General features: G+C 37.2%; 3 protein-coding genes across 3 annotated transcripts; 1 reads left to right on the top strand and 2 right to left on the bottom strand.

The window, feature by feature from the left end:
* Positions 1-288: 288 nt before the first annotated feature.
* LOC133521187 (vesicle transport protein SEC20) lies at positions 289-4,193 on the top strand. Its single transcript, XM_061856014.1, has 5 exons — positions 289-496; positions 684-856; positions 1,340-1,497; positions 2,334-2,437; positions 3,162-4,193. Exons 1-5 carry the CDS (start codon positions 350-352, stop codon positions 3,324-3,326), a joined length of 747 nt encoding a protein of 248 aa, XP_061711998.1. The 5' UTR covers positions 289-349; the 3' UTR covers positions 3,327-4,193.
* Positions 4,194-5,628: 1,435 nt separating this feature from the next.
* Positions 5,629-10,766, bottom strand: LOC133521186 (15-hydroxyprostaglandin dehydrogenase [NAD(+)]-like). Its single transcript, XM_061856013.1, has 5 exons — positions 9,840-10,766; positions 8,217-8,456; positions 7,371-7,544; positions 6,750-6,907; positions 5,629-5,945 (listed from the first exon to the last, which is right to left on the bottom strand). The coding sequence occupies exons 1-5, from the start codon at positions 9,957-9,959 to the stop codon at positions 5,801-5,803; spliced, it is 837 nt and encodes a 278-aa protein (XP_061711997.1). The 5' UTR covers positions 9,960-10,766; the 3' UTR covers positions 5,629-5,800.
* Positions 10,767-10,794: 28 nt separating this feature from the next.
* LOC133521185 (15-hydroxyprostaglandin dehydrogenase [NAD(+)]-like) lies at positions 10,795-18,410 on the bottom strand. The gene is made up of 5 exons (XM_061856012.1): positions 17,755-18,410; positions 15,725-15,964; positions 14,506-14,679; positions 12,392-12,549; positions 10,795-11,268 (listed from the first exon to the last, which is right to left on the bottom strand). Exons 1-5 carry the CDS (start codon positions 17,851-17,853, stop codon positions 11,124-11,126), a joined length of 816 nt encoding a protein of 271 aa, XP_061711996.1. The 5' UTR covers positions 17,854-18,410; the 3' UTR covers positions 10,795-11,123.
* Positions 18,411-19,328: the final 918 nt, after the last annotated feature.

Raw genomic sequence — 19,328 nt, 5'->3', positions numbered from 1 at the left:
TAGTTTGCACAATCGGTAGTCAACTTTAAGCAAAAGTAGGTTATCGGATCACATTAATAGAAATCGCCGCTATCTTTACTATATTATATATATATATATATATTATATTTCTAAGTGTCGCCCCCCTGGAATACAATACTCACTGTTCCTCATGCCTGCATTGTTGTTTTTTTTTTTAAGAATGGCTTACACTATTAATTCTGAACGTAGCCCCACAACAAATGACATTATAGCTGTCAGTTGATATTGTTGACAGTTCAATATAGATTGACGTGTGATTTTTGTACTATTGGGTATTGGACTGAGATTGGGCTTTATAATTACTAAAAAGTATTTTTTTATTAATGAAATGCACAAAATGAATATTAAACCTGATTTAAGCAGCATTGATAGTTATCAAAAACTATTTTCTAAGTTAGATAACCCTGACGTGGTTTTTCAAAATTTTGTAAAGAAGTTGGCCAAATATCACTTTCAGGTCAAAGCTACAATACAGGTAAGAACCGAGTTATTTTAACATTATTTTTACCTCAATAAATAATTCACATCACAAAGTTTAATACCCTTAATTTTCTTTAGATTGAATTTGCCTGGAATCTTTTGTATTTTAATGTTTCTTTAAATATATGAAATTTTATTTCTCTTTCTTTTTCTAATCCTTTACGCTTATTTTGTATTTTCAGGATATATTAGAATGTAGAGAATCCATGGAGGCGTTGAGTGAGCTCAATGAAAAGGGTCGGGCAAAGATAAATCTATTGAGAGATGAAATAGAAAATATGGAATTATATGGGAAGGAAGCCTCTGATGATAAATATACTGCGGAACTGGCTTCCCAGAGGCAACAGCTGGCTATGTATGTGTTTTATACCTACCAATGTATCATAACTTGCTTGGTGACCACAGTGAGTGAACACATTTGGGTGGTCTTGAATTTGCTTAATTGGCCTACTTTAATAACTTAGTTCTGACAAAGACAATTTTTTCCCTTAGAATTAAAAGATTTTATAGTATCTATGCTCTTTTTGTAGAATCTATGCTCAAATCTTGGTACTATGTAGCCGAGCAAATTATGCAATCCACTAAAATGCAACTGACAAGGTTCTAAGATGAGGAAATAGTTCAATCTCATAATATTATAATAATGACTCTTTTAAAATAGGTTGTTTTTATCCCGTTGTCTGGCAAACTTCTGCAGTGGTAATGCAAAATTGAAAGTTAATTAATTGACAGAAGTTTAAAATTCCAACAATTCAAAATGATGTTTGCCAGGTAAAGGGTTCATTGATTGCACTTTTTTTTAAATATATTTCAACTTTACATATATCTTTTATTACAGCCTTCTTAAAGAGTTCAAAGATGCCAACATTTCTAGCATGTTTGCAATAGAGAAGGCTCAGCGGGAGGAGCTGCTCAAGCCGCCAGAAGGAGATGAATCAGCTCTTAGAAACAGAAAGAAAAAAGTTGACCGTGATGCATTGCTTGAAAAATCTTCAGGTATGTCTTACACTCTCAAAAAATGTTTTTTTCATAACTAGGACCATGTGCATTTAGCCTTGCAGTCTACCTTTGGCCTTAACCAGAACTTAAACTTGACATATTGTACAAATGTATTTATTTAGCCTATTTATTCCACTCTTAAGAAACATTTTCAGTTTACACATTAATTTCTGCCATTCCATTTATGGTTGTTGGCACTTAAGATGCGTAACGAACGGGCGCTTACGACAAGGAATTTTGTGAATTGACCTGCCTGTGCCTATTTCTGTCGCATTGCATGCACATAATTATATTGCTATCCTGATCGCACAGTGTAATTTCAAATCAACATTAACACCTGGCCTTATGAGCGGGACAGCAATATGATTATTAAACAAGTGCGATAAAGATAGGAACAGGTGGGTCACAATGTACGAAATTCTTTAAGTGCTAAGCGTCCATTCTTTAGCACCGCAATAGTATTGGAACATCGTTAATAATAGCGTAGAATGAAACGCCATATTTATACACTATAAATTGTCTCTCAATCTGGTGTGCCAGTTGGCAAAGGCCTTCTCCAAGGATTTCCACTGTTGTCGGTCTTGGGTAGTTACCAAAACTTCTTGAATCTGTCTTGTCACGCATTAAGTGCCCTGTCCATCTCCACTTCTGTTGGGCAAGTCAATGTAGTGGAGATGGACAGACTCATTGTAAAAATAAATAAGTATGAAGGAAGGTTTTAATTATATATTGTCCTGTTCTTCTTTTCTCTTTTCAGTAACACTAGCAATTAGCATGCCTTTGGATCCTGTTTTGACTTCAATCATTCTCTAGGAATTTTGTTTTTATTTCAGGTGTGACTGAGCAGCTGCTACAAATCAGCAGACAGTTAGCTGACACAACACAAAGAAGTCAGAATACGCTCGACAGTTTAGTTTCATCCAGTTCTACTGTTCATGTAGGTGCAAGTTATTGTTGTCCAGTCCGTGTTGTAGGTAGTTGGTTTTTATGTGAATAATCATCACATCCATGTGTCTGATAACCATACATCGGGGTTTTCGGTGCGGGAATGTTTTACACTAGCCAAAAAAGAGGTAAAAACTATAAAAACTGATAGTATTTTAATATTTCTAAGCACATTTGGAGCTTACTGTCTATTTTTAATTCATAGTTTGGTAATTATTTTACAATAAACAAAGTTATAAATACGCAATAACATTCCCGCACCGAAAACCCTGATGTATGCTGATAACACATTGATCCGGATCCGCATCCGGTTCGGTGTGTAAGCTAGACAGCGCTATGCACATATATGTATAGCGATGTTTCGCTTGCACACTGGAGCAGCGTCAGGATCCGCATTTAACGTGAAGGCCGCCTTAAGTAAACCTCAGCATAGTGCATTCCACAGCCGTAGCCGGAGCAATAAAATTTCCTTTGAAACCGCATATATAACCAGCAGTATATAATAATGGTATTTATTAGAAAACTAACAATCTCTTGTTTGACTGTACAAGTTTACATGTAGGTCTACATTTTAAAGCTAGTTTGTAATTGACAGGTGGATTTTGTCGATTTGATTTATATCTGTCAATCACAAACAACACAAAATTATATTTGATGTTATTGTATTGTATATTGGTAAATACATTGTATGACCATGACCAATTGTGTTATTGCAGGGAACACAATCAGAGCTTCAGAACACAGCGGGATCTATATCAGAATCTAGCAAGCTGTTGAAGAAATACGGACGCAGGGAGTTCACAGACAAACTCATTATGTTCTTTGCATTCCTTTTTTTCTTGGCTGTGTGTCTATACATCGTTCAGAAGAGACTGTTTTAGTTTTAACATGCCATGACTGGTACTATACTGTTTTATAGACAAATGAACAATTTTGGTACTATACTGTATAGACAGACTGTGATTAGACAAATGAAAAATGGATAGCTTATGTTTTATGTTGTTTTTACAGCTGAGCATATGAGTGACTTAGATTAGCACGAACCGTGTTTTTTTTTTCTCGGGACCTTAGAGGAATTTTGTAGTATTTACTGTTTGTTATTGTTTATTTGTCTATGATTGTAAGTCTAGACATGGAGAAATAAGTAAGGATAGAGTACATCATCATACATCAGTTTTCTTACCAGAACGCGGGTTATTTCGTAGTCGACATCTAGCGTCGAGTAGTGGATTTATCAGTACCGCTACTTGACACCGAGTCACGGGTGTCGCGACTAACGGAAAATGTATTGCTGAAACAATTTACAACTAATATTACAAGCAGAAGTTGAAAACAGAGTTCCGGTTAATTCAGTTACATTATTAGCTGAAAATTGTTGAGCATTTGACTTTTTGTTCGTCGCGACACCTATTGTTAAGTAGCAGTACCTACTGATAAATTCGTTACTTGGCGCTAGATGTCGACTAGGAAAATAACCCTCGTTTTTGTAAGAAAACTATGTATGGAGTTATAGCACTCTATCCTTACTTATTTCTATATAGATGTATAGGTGAAGATGATGCTGATGGACGACTGTATTTAAAATATTTAATGTGTGCTTGTAGAATGTATTTTTTCCAGCATTTGCTGAATTGTTTATATAATGGACTGCTATTTTAATTTGTAATGATTATTATGCCTAAGTTTTGCAATTTATTTGTAAATATTTTGTAAATATAGGTCATTTAAATAAAATATGTTTGAAAGGATTTTCATTTTCTTTTTACAATTTTAAATAGAGTTACCAAGTTACACGCTAGATGGTGCTCGTCCGATTGAAAAACATCGCGCTATTACGGATTAATGACATCGACTACATACAGTTGTGCTTTAGTATTTTATGCAACAGTTGTATAAGAAGGGTCAAAAAAGGCGAGTGGCGTGAGTTACAATGTGAGCCGGAGCCGAAGGCGTAGGCGAACATTGTAAAGGAATAAGCCACGAGAATTTTTTGACCTACTTGTACAACGTTGCATACAATATTTTTCCTACGAGTCAACAAAAATAAATCTTAATTTAGGTAAACAAATTACAGCAAAAGTATATAGCCAAGACGCGCGAGCATACCTTGTTACGCGCCCAGCCCGCCCCGGGCCGCGGCCGGCCGGTCCGCGACACCTCCTCGTAACTCATGAGACCCTGGTACTTGCTACTTGCAAAATTAATTTTTTGGACAGTTTTTTCTCAATTTTAGCCACCGTAGCCTACGGAGACTAACAAGCAACGCTAAGCGGTCTTCGTAGTCTATGGGTGTTGCTATATTACGGGTGTCACATGCGTGTTTCTGACTTATGAAGTAATTATTTTTACTATGCAACCAAATGAATATTTTGTACGTTGGCAGCAATGCACTTAGTTTAAAACTGTATTCGTTTTGGTTTTGTTAGGTTGGTAGCCATTAATCGCAGTAACATTATAGCTTATAAAAGCACAAGAGCTTTTATGAGGAATAGACAATATAGACTTTTCTTGAAACCTTTTATGTATGTTCTTATATTCGTGTTAATTATGAAAGGTGGAGGTAAGGAAAGAAATCTCCATATACCAAAAAGTGTCATCAAAAAACCTTAAATAGGTGGCGCTACAATACCTAGAGTACTTGAACAAAAAATCAAATCATAGACAGCGCACTTCACTCCGTCAATAACGCCGAGGTTCTTAGCTACTCTAGCGCTACTGTGGAGATATTTGGAACTATTATTTATAGCTAACAGCTGGACACTTTTGCAACAGTTCTACCATAAGAGATGTCACTCCTCTTAATTCCACACTCCATAGTGTTAATGAATGCATAAATGACAGATAACAGTAGAGGAGTAGGAAATAGTATTTTATGCAACAGTTGTATAAGAAGGGTCAAAAAAGGCGAGTGGCGTGAGTTACAACTGTATTCGTTTTGATTTTGTTAGGTTGGTAGCCATTAATCGCAGTAACGTTATAGCTTATAAAAGCACAAGAGCTTTTATGAGGAATAGACAATATAGACTTTTCTTGAAATCTTTTATGTATGTTCTTATATTCGTGTTATTGAATGCATAAATGACAGATAACAGTAGAGTAGGAAAAATTTATAATACAACTTTTTATTTAGGTACATAATTAATAAACGAATATATAACCCTGCATTCTCTGTGGATAGCTTCCAAATTTCCGGTTTTTTTTTCACTGTATTTAACTAATTTGAATTTACGAACCCCACTGATTTGATTGCTTACCTACATATATGTACACCCAGCTGCAAAAGGGCATGGCCACTTTATGAATAAATTCCTTTCACAATGCGTCCATGCAATTTTGCAGCTCGCTATAGATGCGATCAAATATGTTCGCCGAAGATCTCATAAGCCCTATTGACGTTGTCTGTTATGTCCTTGGCGGGGAGGTCCCGAGTAGCGACCCAGGTGCTTCCACTGGAGCCTTTCTTGTACGCATCGATCACACCCTGGGCTGCTGATTCCATCCTGTAAACAGTAAAATGTAAGAATGTCACAAATCTAACCAATTTTTATGACAAGCGTTAGTGTGGTTATTTGGCTGAGTAATTATGGTAAAATAACTATTTAAAATAAACGTTATTATACAAAATTTATACGAAATCAAAAATCTTGCCGTTCCTATATTTACCCCGAAACCCCATGGGGTAATTTCCAATTACGCGGAGGAAATGGAGACACTGAAGATTTTCAATCTAGAGACAATGTTCAGGTTTTTTACATCAAGACATACCGATTACAAAATTAAAAACTATTTCAAGTTCAATCAGTATGTGATAGCAAAGAGAATTTGAAATAGAGGTGGATTATCAAAGAAAACTTTGTACCCACGGTAAATTTACTGCCATCTTTCGACACATGATTAAAACTTTTAGAACGCCATTTGACTTTGATCCTTATTCTTTCACTGATGTGTGTTAAATTAGTTAAATATCAAAAAGTGGCGCCTCTCGATGAGCTACATTCATAAACTTAATATTGATACACCCAGTCAAAGAAGAAACTTTGCGTTCGATTTGTTTTACACTGCTTGTGTATTACTATTGGTGACACGATACTCCATTCAGATGAATTGCACTCGTCGTTGACAGGACTTTTATCCTTCATCGTCACATTACCTTGGAACGTGCCTAAATTTCACACGCTGATGATTTCGGCAAAGCCCACACAGTTTCACCGGAACCAGTCTTTCTTCAATATACCTTTAGGAAATTACAATAGACAGAACCTATTTTGAACCTATAGAATATAGTGAGTGCTTAAGGTACGTACCGTTGTAAAGGGAATTCGTGAATTACGTTGGAGACGCTTTCGCCATCCACGTTCTTGTCGAGCGATCCTAGCTTCTGACCGCTGAGGAGACTAGTGTCGGTGGCTCCAAAACACATTGCCAGGACGCGGACGCCCGTCTTCTCGTAGTAGTCCTCTTTCTGAAATTATTTTTACGTAAGGTATGAAGAATAGGCACCTAAACGGTCTTGGCGGTCGTAAAATGTTGGCGGAGAAGGGAAAAAAATAAGCTGGACAAAGAAAATCACAAACGAAAAAGAGTAGATAAAGGGAAAGCAGAAACTACCTACATTAGAAAAGGATATCTCTGACTAGTCTCACCACTGATTATCGTGACTTCGATGGAAGCGTTGCAATAAGCTTCTCCAAATGAAGAATCAGCAGCAGTCTAAAATTCTGTCTTCTTAAACACCAGCTGGCTTGTTCTCCAAAATATTATGGTTTTGTCACAAAAGCTGAGAACGCCTAGGCCTAGGCCGGTGCACCGCGGCCCCATCCCGCCAAGATGGCATCGGATCAAGAGCGTGATGGACGTGTGACACGACGCGCATGCGCATCCGAGCAGTGTGACAGTACATAGACATTTATAAAAAAAATACATACGCCTATACAGTTGCTGAACTGGATAACAGCTGCCTTGGTGGCCCAGTAGATGGGCATGACGGACCTCTGGCAAAGGCCGGCGATAGAAGCTATGTTGATGACGGTACCACCTTTACCGCCTTCGTCTATACGCATCAGCTCTAGGGCTTTCAAGGTGCTGGTGATCAGAGCAGTCTGGAAGTATATTATGTAAATAAGTTTGGTTTGAATAATGGCAACTAACAGACAATAGCAAGAATTACTAGCAGCCTGAGAATTTCGTGGTCGGAGGTTCAAACCAACGGGTTTCTTAGATCGTAAGTAAGAAAACTACGAAATATGGGTATCATCTTATCTAGTTCGGATTCCTACCTATTAAAAAAATAATAAAAACAAATAAATATTATAGAACATTATTACACCAATTGACTAAGTCCCACAGTAAGCTCAATAAAGCTTGTGTTGAGGGTACTTAGACAACGATATATATAATATATAAATAATTATAAATACTTAAATACATATAAAACACCCATGACTCAGGAACAAATATCCATGCTCATCACACGAGTAAATGCCCTTACCAGGATTTTAACCCGGGACCATCGGCTTCATAGGCAGGGTCACTACCCACTAGGCCAGACCGATCGTCACCGTTATATTAACTTAATAATCCTTTAACCCATACTCATACTCATTTATTCATAAGGTCAATTTACATAACCATACGCAGACTTCAACCACTCCGTAGCCAATGATAATCGGACCTGTGGAGCGCGAAATCCGACTCACATTGAGGTAAGTATTCGGTTAATTTTGAATTCCCGTTTGAATTTACACACAATGAGAGTCTTAAACAGGACTTACCACGTTAATCGAAATTTCTTTCTTATACACGTGTGGGGCATCGTTCATGATGCCAGCATTATTGACTACCAGGTCGAGGCCCCCATGGCCCACTACGACGGACTGGAACGCTGCGAACAGCTGATCGTCGTTCGTGACGTCGCACTGGTAGAACTTGCTCTTATTGGCGCCATATTCAGCGTTTAATTCGTTTTGGAACGCTGTTCCTCTAGTCTCATCGATGTCCAGAATGGCGACGTGCTGCGAAGTATTTTTAAATTTGCTAAGTATTCAGTTGGGAAAAATGTAGAGTCAATGCTAGGAAGATGATGATCACGTAACTTGACTCAAAACACAAAAGGTTGTGTGGGTCGACTCCTCGGTGCTCGATAGTTGTAATGACTATGATTAAGAAAAAATATTATATCACTTTGTCATCTGTGTATATGCTCCAGCCTTTAGTCCGTGGTCTACACGACAAAAAATGCGATTTACGGCAAATGATAATGATGGAATTTCCTTTTGCACAGTTGCTCCTTTTGACTCACATATTGATTTAGAATTGGGAGCCAATCGAATTCTTAATGCAATTATTTCCCAAAATTTTTGTAAAAAGAAAATATTTCTGATATTTAATTGATATGAAAAGGTATCATAAATATAAAACATAAAATAAAAATGTAATATTAAAATTTGGCGTTTAATTTGTCGAATAATACCTATATTTTTTATTTATTTTAATATATATAATACAAAAGTAATAATTTCATGAATAACCTTAATATTCCTCTTTACAAATACAATGTACTTATAAATATTAGTCCATAAATGTTTTTTCCCTTTCATTTACTCGATAATGATACCAAACTTAATACAGAAACCTACACAGGTGCTTTCTTTAAGTTACGAACGATTGTATGAGACAAATAACCCCCTCCCCCTTTGCCACGGTGCCAAAAATCAAGGTGGTTCTCCTTTCTAAAATGATCTAAGAGTTCTACGGACTGTCTACGCAAAAGGGTATCTCATCATTATCAAAACCAAATAGCGTAAGTCGCAGAGCTGTAGCTCACATCGATCGTTGTAACCTATTCAGCTTGTGGTCAAAAGTGCCCCCCCCCCCCCCAAGTCAAAATTTCGATTGACTCCCCTTCCTAAATCAATTTGTGAATCAACAGGCCGTATAGGTAATTAGGTAAGTGTAGACCAAGGACCTAACAAAAATACGGCAGATCAATGAGAGCAACACATTCGTCGATATTCTTAGCTCTATACAAGCACTAATTATGTTGCAGTTCGAATATGGTCCGAATACCTGTCTTTGTTTACGAACCGAATCTTAACCGATGAGGTGATGCAGATAAACACGTAAGTAGATAGCCACGCAATCGTTGTTGTTCTAGCTGCCAGTTTTAGTTCTAGGTTTGGAATTTGAGAACAATATACCAATAATTTTTTATGGAGTGAGAAACAAATCCCTCAATATTTGACACCTAAATAGTTTGTGAACATATTTAAAATTCAACTATAAAACGAAAACATCAGATAACGAAAGAGATAAGCAATTTTATTTGTTTCCTAACTTTAATTATCTAATCTGTAGGTTTTTAATCCCATTAGCAAAGTTCTCCTCACACCACCTACCTTCGCTCCTTCAGCCAGCAGCAGCCTCACCATCCCTGCGCCCACGCCGTTAGCGGCGCCCGTTACAAGCGCGACCTTGCTGTTCAAGTCGTGCGCCATGCTGCGTGCGCGCCGCTTCATGAACTGCTACTGAATGCGCAAGATGTCTAATATTTTTACAATCTAATCTAATACGCACAATCACCTGATTGATAAATTTGGGTAAGTGCGTGTCGGAAAGCAAAGGTTGTTATTTACATTACACGACGTATCTACTTGACCGAGACGGGTAATTATGTAAGAATAACATTATGCACTTTCCGAAATAGAGTTCCGAAGTGTGGATGTTGTCGGTACCAATCGGAAATGTTTCACAAAATTTTCTTTTCGCTAGTTAATGTTTCCGACAGTTGTAGGAAAATTAGTTTTAGAAATGAACCGGAACTACCTACCCTACCCAAGGGAAGGTGTATCTATAATATATCTTCGATGGGAATAGATTTTAAATAGTTAGGTACATGTACCGATATGTACCAAGACGCAATTCCAAGAATCTAAGGTTCTTTTGAATTTAATCTTTAAATTCGTGGGTGTATCATCTTTTTCTTATCACTCGAACCATCAAACTGGTGACCGAAGAAAATGCTCGAGTTGCTTAAGAAAACACCCAAATCACCATACACGAGCCTTTAAAAAATAAGGAGTTCCCTCAATTCCTCATGGATCCCATCATCAGATCAGAACCAAATTAAAATGGGACCAACTTGGAGGTAACTCCATTCAAACAAAAAAAGAATTAAGTACTAAAATCGGATCACGGGTGTCGGAGTAATCGGAGAATAATAATAATAACCACAACCGAATACAGAACCTCCTCCTTCTATGAAATTGAAGTCGGTTTAAAAAATCTGAATCGCGCTATTAAAAGTTAATAACACCGACTCATAGGTATTAGGTATTAGTTATTTGTAAGAACACCTTCGTCTTACACGCAAATGGGAAAAACAATTAGAGGCTAATAGAATGCTGAAACTTCTTAAAATTAAATAATTAATGTTTTTTACCGAAATTACTTTATTTATCTTAAAATAAAACGAATATATTTAAAACTATTTATTTAAATAATTAAATAAATAACATTAAACCCTGTAACCTCCGTGTGTCGTTTTCAGCTTTCACGATTTAGACACTTATTTTAACTAAATAGGATTTATAATCCTCACTTAATTTGGTTCCCTAACTTTATGAATGAATTCCATTCCTATATGTCCATACAATTTTGCAGCTCTAGCTCGCTGTATGCGGTCAAATATCTTCGCCCAAGATGTCATATGCTCTATTGATATTATCAGTAATGTCCATGGCGGGGAGGTCCCGAGTAGCGATCCAGGTGCTACCACTACAGCCTTTCTTGTACGCATCGATCACACCCTGGGCTGCTGATTCCACCCTGTAAACAGATGGGCAAATTCAATAAACACGGTGTCGCTTTCAGTGCGGATCACACCCAGTGGCAGATTTGCCCTACGCCCCAGTAGGCCTGGGCCTAGGGTGGCCCAATATTATGGGCAGCTACCCATATGGTAGCTAAAAATGGGGCGGCTAGTACTTACTACAGGCCCTGAGGCCTAGGACGGCCAACACTGCAAGTGCGCCACACCTACGTAGGCCAAATAGGCCAATCATAGGGAAAAGTGGGGGAATTGAAAACGCTTAACTTCCAACGCTCTAAAATAATATAAAAATGTCACAAATAGAGACAGTTTGGTTATCTGGCTAACTAATTTAAATAAAATAAGTATTTACAATAAACGCTATCATACAAAATTCGGACTATATTAAAAACCTTCCCGTTCCTATTTACCTACCCGAAACTTCCGTAGTACTTACTATCCGTAGCTTCCGAATCTTACAGGCACATTAAGGCCTCTTTATGTTTGTGTTAAATATACTCTAGATTTTGTGTGCAATTAGAAGTACTATATATGTCACTGTTCCCAATTACCCGCCGTTCCCAATTCCCATACCTACCCCTATCATTTAACCCGCAGTATCTATATGCAGCCTGGCCTAAAGCAAGTTTCATTCATAACTTTATCATGTCACGCTAACTGTGATAGGTATATTCAAAGTCATCCAGTCAGATTCGTCTCCTTCCAGGCTGGTATCCATTATGCTCGATGTGCTCAATAGAGAACAGGAGCATCTAGATGCTTAGACCCTTTGACCCAGCGCTCGTTGTGCGAATCTTCAACGATCTGAAGCTTACAATGATAAACTTAATATTGATCCCCCGAGTCTAAGAATAGACTTTGCCTTCGATTTATATTTTACCGCTTGTATAATTATGGGTGATGCTCAATTCAGATGAATTGTTTGGCATGATGCCGATGGTTGCTCTGCACCGCTCATCGTTGATAGGACATTCATCCTTCATCGTCACACCTTGGAATGTGCCTAAATGTCACGCGCGGTGTGGTTGTGCGAACCAGTCTTACTTCAATATTTTTTTAGGAAATCACAATAGGTTGGGTTAGAGAATATATGTAGTAAGTACTTAAGGTTGTACGTACCGTTGTAAAGGGAATTCGTTAATTACGCTGGAGACGCTTTCGCCATCCACGTTCTTGTCGAGCGATCCCAGCTTCTGACCGCTGAGGAGACTAGTGTCGGTGGCTCCAAAACACATTGCCAGGACGCGGACGCCCGTCTTCTCGTAGTAGTCCTCTTTCTGAAATATTTTTTACGTAAGGTATGAATAATAGGAAAGTACCTAACGGTCTTCAAATGTTGGCGACGAAGGGAAAATAAGCTGGACAAAGAAAACCATAAACGAAGAAGAGTCGATACAGGGAGAGCAGAAACTATAATGCTTAACGTTTGTTTACCTGTTTTTATTTTTATCATAAGTAAGTTATAAGCCTGGTAATGTCGTCTCGAAGTTTAGTAGAGAAGGTACCTTACGGTGGAGTGATTGAAAATTCCCAAAAAGAACTAGTCAATATGGTAAAAGAAGATTGGTAGGGAAGTGTATTAGCTAATAAGTTCGTGTAATACTAAAAACTCTATACTTATGGACAACAAAGTCTAAAATACAAAAAAAAAAATATTTATTTTATTCAACTATTTAACTAACTAATGTGGCTGTAGCGCACGCCACGTATAAGCATTCGGAAAGAAAATAATAATAATTTCAGTTCTATGCTTAGTAACGAATTTTGTGACACTATAAATGCCAAAATTCATGACTATGTGTTTAAAACACCAAATCCAAGTAGCCTGCTATTATCCCAAAGTCCAAAAAAAAATCTCCATATGATTCAGTTGCATGCATGGCCATAGGATTTCTGAAAAAGCGGCCAAGTGCGAGTCGGACTTGCTCATGAAGGGTTCCGTACTATTTATGACGTATTAAAAAAAACTACTTACTAGATCTCGTTCAAACCAATTTTCAGTGGAAGTTTGCATGGCAATGTATATCATATATTTTTTTTAGATTTTTCATTCTGTTATTTTAGAAGTTACGGGGGGGGGGGGGGGGGGGCACATTTTACCATTTTGGAAGTGTCTCTCGCGCAAACTATTCAGTTTAGAATAAAATGATATTAGAAACCTCAATATCATTTTAAAGACCTATCCATAGATACCCCACACGTATGGGTTTGATGAAAAATGTTTTTTTGAGTTTCAGTTCTAAGTATGGGGAACCCCCAAAATTTATTGTTTTTTTTCTATTTTTGTGTAAAAATCCTAATGCGGTTCATAGAATACATCTACTTACCAAGTTTGAACAGTATAGCTCTTATAGTTTGGGAAAAAAGTGGCTGTGACATAATCGGACAGACAGACGGACATGACGAATCTATAAGGGTTCCGTTTTTTGCCATTTGGCTACGGAACCCTGAAAATGCCAGTGCCAATACACGACGCATTGCCATTGGTAATATATGAGGTAATCGAACCTCAAAGCCGCTTGTCTTCTATAGCAACCATAATAAATAATTATTGACGGTTGATACCACCTTAACTCCAAAATATCATTAAGTAGTACTATTATTTATTCTGTGTACAATAAAAGCAAAAAATATTCAATTTTGTGGTTTAACATAAACTATCAGAAATAACATTTTCACCTCTAAATCTGTATCGTTTTCTAAGAAATAAATTTAAAACTTGCAATCAATCGTGAAAATTAAACAAAACTTTATTTTTAAGAAATTGATTGGTATCACATAAATCGATCGATAGGTATCAAATGTTTCGATTAATCGAATATAGCAACCATAACCGTAGTATTATTAATTAAAATGAACTATGTAACTTATTTCAGCAACATAGTTTTTAGGTAAACTTAAAATGTTTGTTTCGTAAAATTACTCATATTACAACATTACTTTCAACAAATAATAGCTCCGTAACTACACAAATCAGGAGGCCGATTTTTTGTGTTATCGATTACTGGGATATGCTTAACTCCATCCCAACCATATGGTACCTTCACCCATGGAACCTCACATTTATCATCGGTTATGAGTGTAAACCCGCTAAATCCATTTTTGACATTTATTTATTTTTAGCTTTAATGTCTATAAAAATACATAAAAATTTGTCTGTTTTCAAAAATGGATTTATTAGGAATAGTAGGTATACCTACACTCTTAACCAACGTTATATAAAAAATACATACACCGATACAGTTGCTGAACTGGATAACAGCTGTCTTGGTGGCGCAGTAGATGGGCATGACGGACATCTGGTAAAGGCCGGCTATAGAAGCTATGTTGATGACGGTACCACCTTTACCGCCTTCGTCTGTACGCATCAGCTCTAGGGCTGTCAAGGTGCTGGTGATCAGAGCAGTCTGGAAGTATATTATATAACTAAGTTTGAATAACGGCAACTAACATACAATAGCGAGAAGTACTAGCAGCTGAGAATTTCGTTGTCAATGTTCGAACCAACGGGTTTCTTAGAGCGTAAGTTAGAAAACTACGAAATATGAGCAGGCGTGGCGCACTGCTTTGGAACGGATCATTTTTTATGCATTTTTATATAGCTTGGATAGATTTTGAATTAGGTAAATTACCTATGTATTTTATATTTCCTGTAGTAATACAGACGACTGCAGCAGTATTGCAGCACGACAATACTGCGGACTGCATTACTTGCGGACAGCATGGAGTACACTCTCTGCTCTGCTGCCGACTGTTACTGTCTGTACTGCTGCTGCAAAATGTCAAAATCGACATCGACGAGCAGCAGCTTTACTGCTACAAATGTCAGATGGGCCGCAAGTAATGCAGTCCGCAGTATTGTTGTGCTGCAATTCTGCTGCAGTCTATGCTTTAATATATGTTAACCTAGTAAGTTAAACATAACATAATAATAGATGACGTTACTCCCTTCGGATGGTGTCAACCCTAACGGTAGTCACGCTCATACCACGCCTTTCGAAAGAGCTCGATCCAATTAGCAACGTTTAGGCACGTTCGGTATACCTAAACTGGGTTTTTTTATATAGTGACGAACCTTCTATACGTAGTACTATTATGTATTAGTGATATGATTATCATCTGATCTAGTTCGGATTTCGTTTCGACCTATTACATTTTAACTTCTTCTTCCCTGTCGTATCCTCATGGCTGAGGGACATGACGACTGTGGACACTCTTCACCAGTGCTCTCCAAGCCGCTCTATCTCTGACATTTCTGTCCGCCCAACGAATGGCCATACGTGGCCATTTTAACTTAACGATCCTTTAATCACACGCAGAGTCCAACCACTCCGTAGTCAATGATAATCGGACTTGTGGAACGCGAATCCGACTCACATTGAGGTAAGTATTCGGTTAATTTTGAATTCTCGTTTGAGTTTACCAAAAATGAGCGCCTTAAACAGGACTTACCACGTTAATCGAAATTTCTTTCTTATACACGTGCGGGGCATCGTTCATGATGCCAGCATTGTTGACTACCAGGTCGAGGCCCCCATGGCCCGCTACGACGGACTGGAACGCTGCGAACAGCTGATCATCGTTCGTGACGTCGCACTGGTAGAACTTGCTCTTATTGGCGCCATATTCAGCGTTTAACTCGTTTTGAAACGCAGTTCCACTAGTCTCATCGATGTCCAGAATGGCGACGTGCTGCGAAGTATTATTCATTTTTAAATGAGATAACATTTAGCAAAATAGAAGGAATTGTTATGTAACATGACCCTTAGAAAGTAAGTCATAATGCTGTAAGGTGAATTACCCCTAAGATAAAATCCTGCCATACATTTTAGCGCATGTGACAAATAAAAAATACAACTGATGGCAAAATGCGATAAGGTAAAAACTAAAAACCAACCGATAATAAATAAATGCGCAAATTTTGCTATTTTTTTTTAACTTATTTAGAAACCAAACCTTCATATAAACATATCAAAAATGCAATACAAAAGATGTAAGGCAACAAAAGGAAAATACAACAAAAAGATCTTGAGGTTCACTGAAATAAATAAAATTATAGCTAATGCATGTTTATATCAGATAAAAAAATAACTGTTATCTGTACTTTAGGTACTAAAACAACTTGCGTTTATCTATATTTTAAGAGCGATTTCTATAGTAAAGTTGACTACCGATTGTGCAAACTACATCACCAGATGTCATCATAAAATTGGTACAATTTAAAGGCATGAATACAACATTAAGAAGGTTGCATATACATCGTATGTCAAGACCTATCTTTATTCATAATGTTGTTACCTAGCAACTGTTGTTTACTGTCAAAAAATGTAAACAGAGATTATTGATATGGACTTATTATTTCTCTATTAATTTAGAAGTGCAGAGCAAAGCAGAGTAAAATCGGAGCAAGCATTAAGCACGAGTCAAAGTCAAATAAGCAAGTTAGAATCTCAATAGTTAAAATAGAGGTTTAAAATTTTAACACTGATTCAAGGCCGGCATTGCCTTGATTGCCATATTTTTGATTTTCCAACGTGTCAGATATATACTTAGGCGGTCCAACTACCATCGGATGTATTTTCTTTCACAGTAGATAGATATTTATGCCAGGTCAGAGTAATCACATAATTTTGATTTTCATGAGTAATCAAATATTTTTAAGCGACCCGATTCGATATTTATGCGGATACATTATGTTTTTGCCGGCCACAAAGCATCACATATTTGTACGAAGGTTGTTTCGTCATATATTTATAGCTCCAATGGAAGATCAGATATTTTTGCACGGCTGCCCACAGTCATATATTTATGCTGGTGACTGTACACAAAAATGAACAAAGTTAAAAAGAAGAACAATTCATGTACTTACAACAGCTAGTCTTGCTTTACTATAAAGTGTCTCTTTGGATTCCATTCTTTTAAAACCTTCCTACATAATATTAGGTCTACTTGGGCGACTTACAAGTTAATATTTTGTTTGATATCTTGTAAACAAAACTATGAAAGTTACAAGAAATCAAATAAAAACAACTTGTAAACCGCCCAAATAGACCTAATATTATGTAGTATAAAAGTACCTACACACACGGATGCATACGTAGATGTGCACGCACACATACATAGCTAGTTTCGGATACAAATTAGAGATAGCGCTTTGAAATTAGTTACCTTAAAATGTTTCAAGAGGGCTCTCTTTTCCTATACCTAATATACTTATTTACTTTTTGGTAAACATACAGCATGCAGTAACATAACTCTCCGCAGGCGGTATACTCGTATCGACTAATAAGTAGTTAAACTCATAATAGCATACGTTATGGAAAATCTCCCGTACCCGTATCTGCCAAAGTAAACGGTTGTGCCCCCCCACTGCCACAAAATTCCTCAATATTTGACACCAAAATATTGCCTCGGATAAAAATGGATCGCTATATAATCTGTAGGTTTTTAACCATTAGCAAGGTTTTTATCATACCACCTACCTTCACTCCTTCAGCTAGCAGCAGCCTCACCAACCCCGCGCCCACGCCGTTAGCGGCGCCCGTTACAAACGCGACCTTGCCGTTTAACTCGTGCGCCATGCTGCGTGCGCGCCGCTTCGCGAACTGCTGAAGGCGCTAGATGTCTAATATTTTTACAATCTAATCTAATACGCACAATCACCTGATTGATAAATTTGAGTAAGTGCGTGTCGGAAAGCAAAGATTGTTTTTTACATTACACGACGTATCTACTTGACCGAAACGGGTAATTAGCAGGTCCCACTCTGACAGTAGCTCCAACACCATCCTGACTACCCTGAGCTTCTTCGCTGAGCGCTTGGACGGCCTTATGACAAAACACTGGGTAGAAATAATCACTGGCCAAACAAATTGATGATTATTACCTAGTGTCGCTAATAATAATGCGTAATTTGTATGATAAATAAATAATTATTGTTACATAATATATATAATAATTATGTTTGTAGCGTATCTAGTAATTAGTTTTAGTGTTAATGTATTTTTTATATCATTTTATTTTGTAATGTGATGTAATATATTATTATATTACTTATTTATTTATTAATATAATATGGGTTTTTAGACATGAAATGAATGATTTTTTTTTTTTTTTTTAATAGTAGCGTAACGTGAAAACTGAAAAGTGGCGTTGTTTTGTGTCGGAGGCCAAGTCTCATTTTGGGGCGCTGAGCCAACGGAGTAAGTAAGCAGTAGTATCACGTAGTTTAACATTTCTTCTAACAAAATATGCTACTGTTGTCGCCTGGCTGACAGCTGACAAATTAAGAACAAAAAAGTTGATCCACCCACCTTATAATTGGCTAAATCATAAAAGTAGACAACCCAAAATGAATATGTTATCATATTAATATTTTGGTTCCTATAGGTATCGTTCACATCGAGTTAAGGCCTATATCCCTCAATAATATTATATGAACTACCATTTAGCTCAGCTTAACACATTCTCTGCCAGCGACCCACTAAGTAGGCGGGTTCTCTGTTTGTAGACGCTTTTCGCTGCGTACGGTTTTACACACGTACGTCACTCGTAGCTCGTAGCGCGTAGCTCTGGCACTGAACGTGTTAAAAGTTAGTTAGCTAGTTACTAATTCGAAATCACCCTAACTCCGTATCTATTTAAAGATTATAAATATGATAATTAGTATTAATATGATAATTATAAGTCTTGATTTATTACATGGAAACCATTATCTATTTTGTTGTTGTATTTTGTTATATGGGGTTTGTCATCTCATCATATGCTAATCAAATTCCGAAAACTTTTTGATATGAAAACGGCAAACACGTCAAATCGGCCTATAATATGATACAATATAATACATCTGCCGACCTAGCACAAGTGAAAATCGCTTGCGCTACGACAACGAAACGCTTTGTGTCTCTCTATCACTCTTCCATATTAGTGCGACAGTGACAGTTGCGTTTTATTCCCTACGGAGCAGAAGCGATTGGCATGTTGGCTACGCGGCCTGACCGCTTAGAATGATTTTTGTTTTGCGACAACGCAAGTCATGCTAAATTTAGGGAAATAT

Source organism: Cydia pomonella, chromosome 9 (genome assembly GCF_033807575.1).
Source record: "Cydia pomonella isolate Wapato2018A chromosome 9, ilCydPomo1, whole genome shotgun sequence".
NCBI classification, from domain to species: Eukaryota; Metazoa; Arthropoda; class Insecta; order Lepidoptera; family Tortricidae; genus Cydia; species Cydia pomonella.
This window is presented reverse-complemented; position numbering and strand designations above follow the sequence as displayed.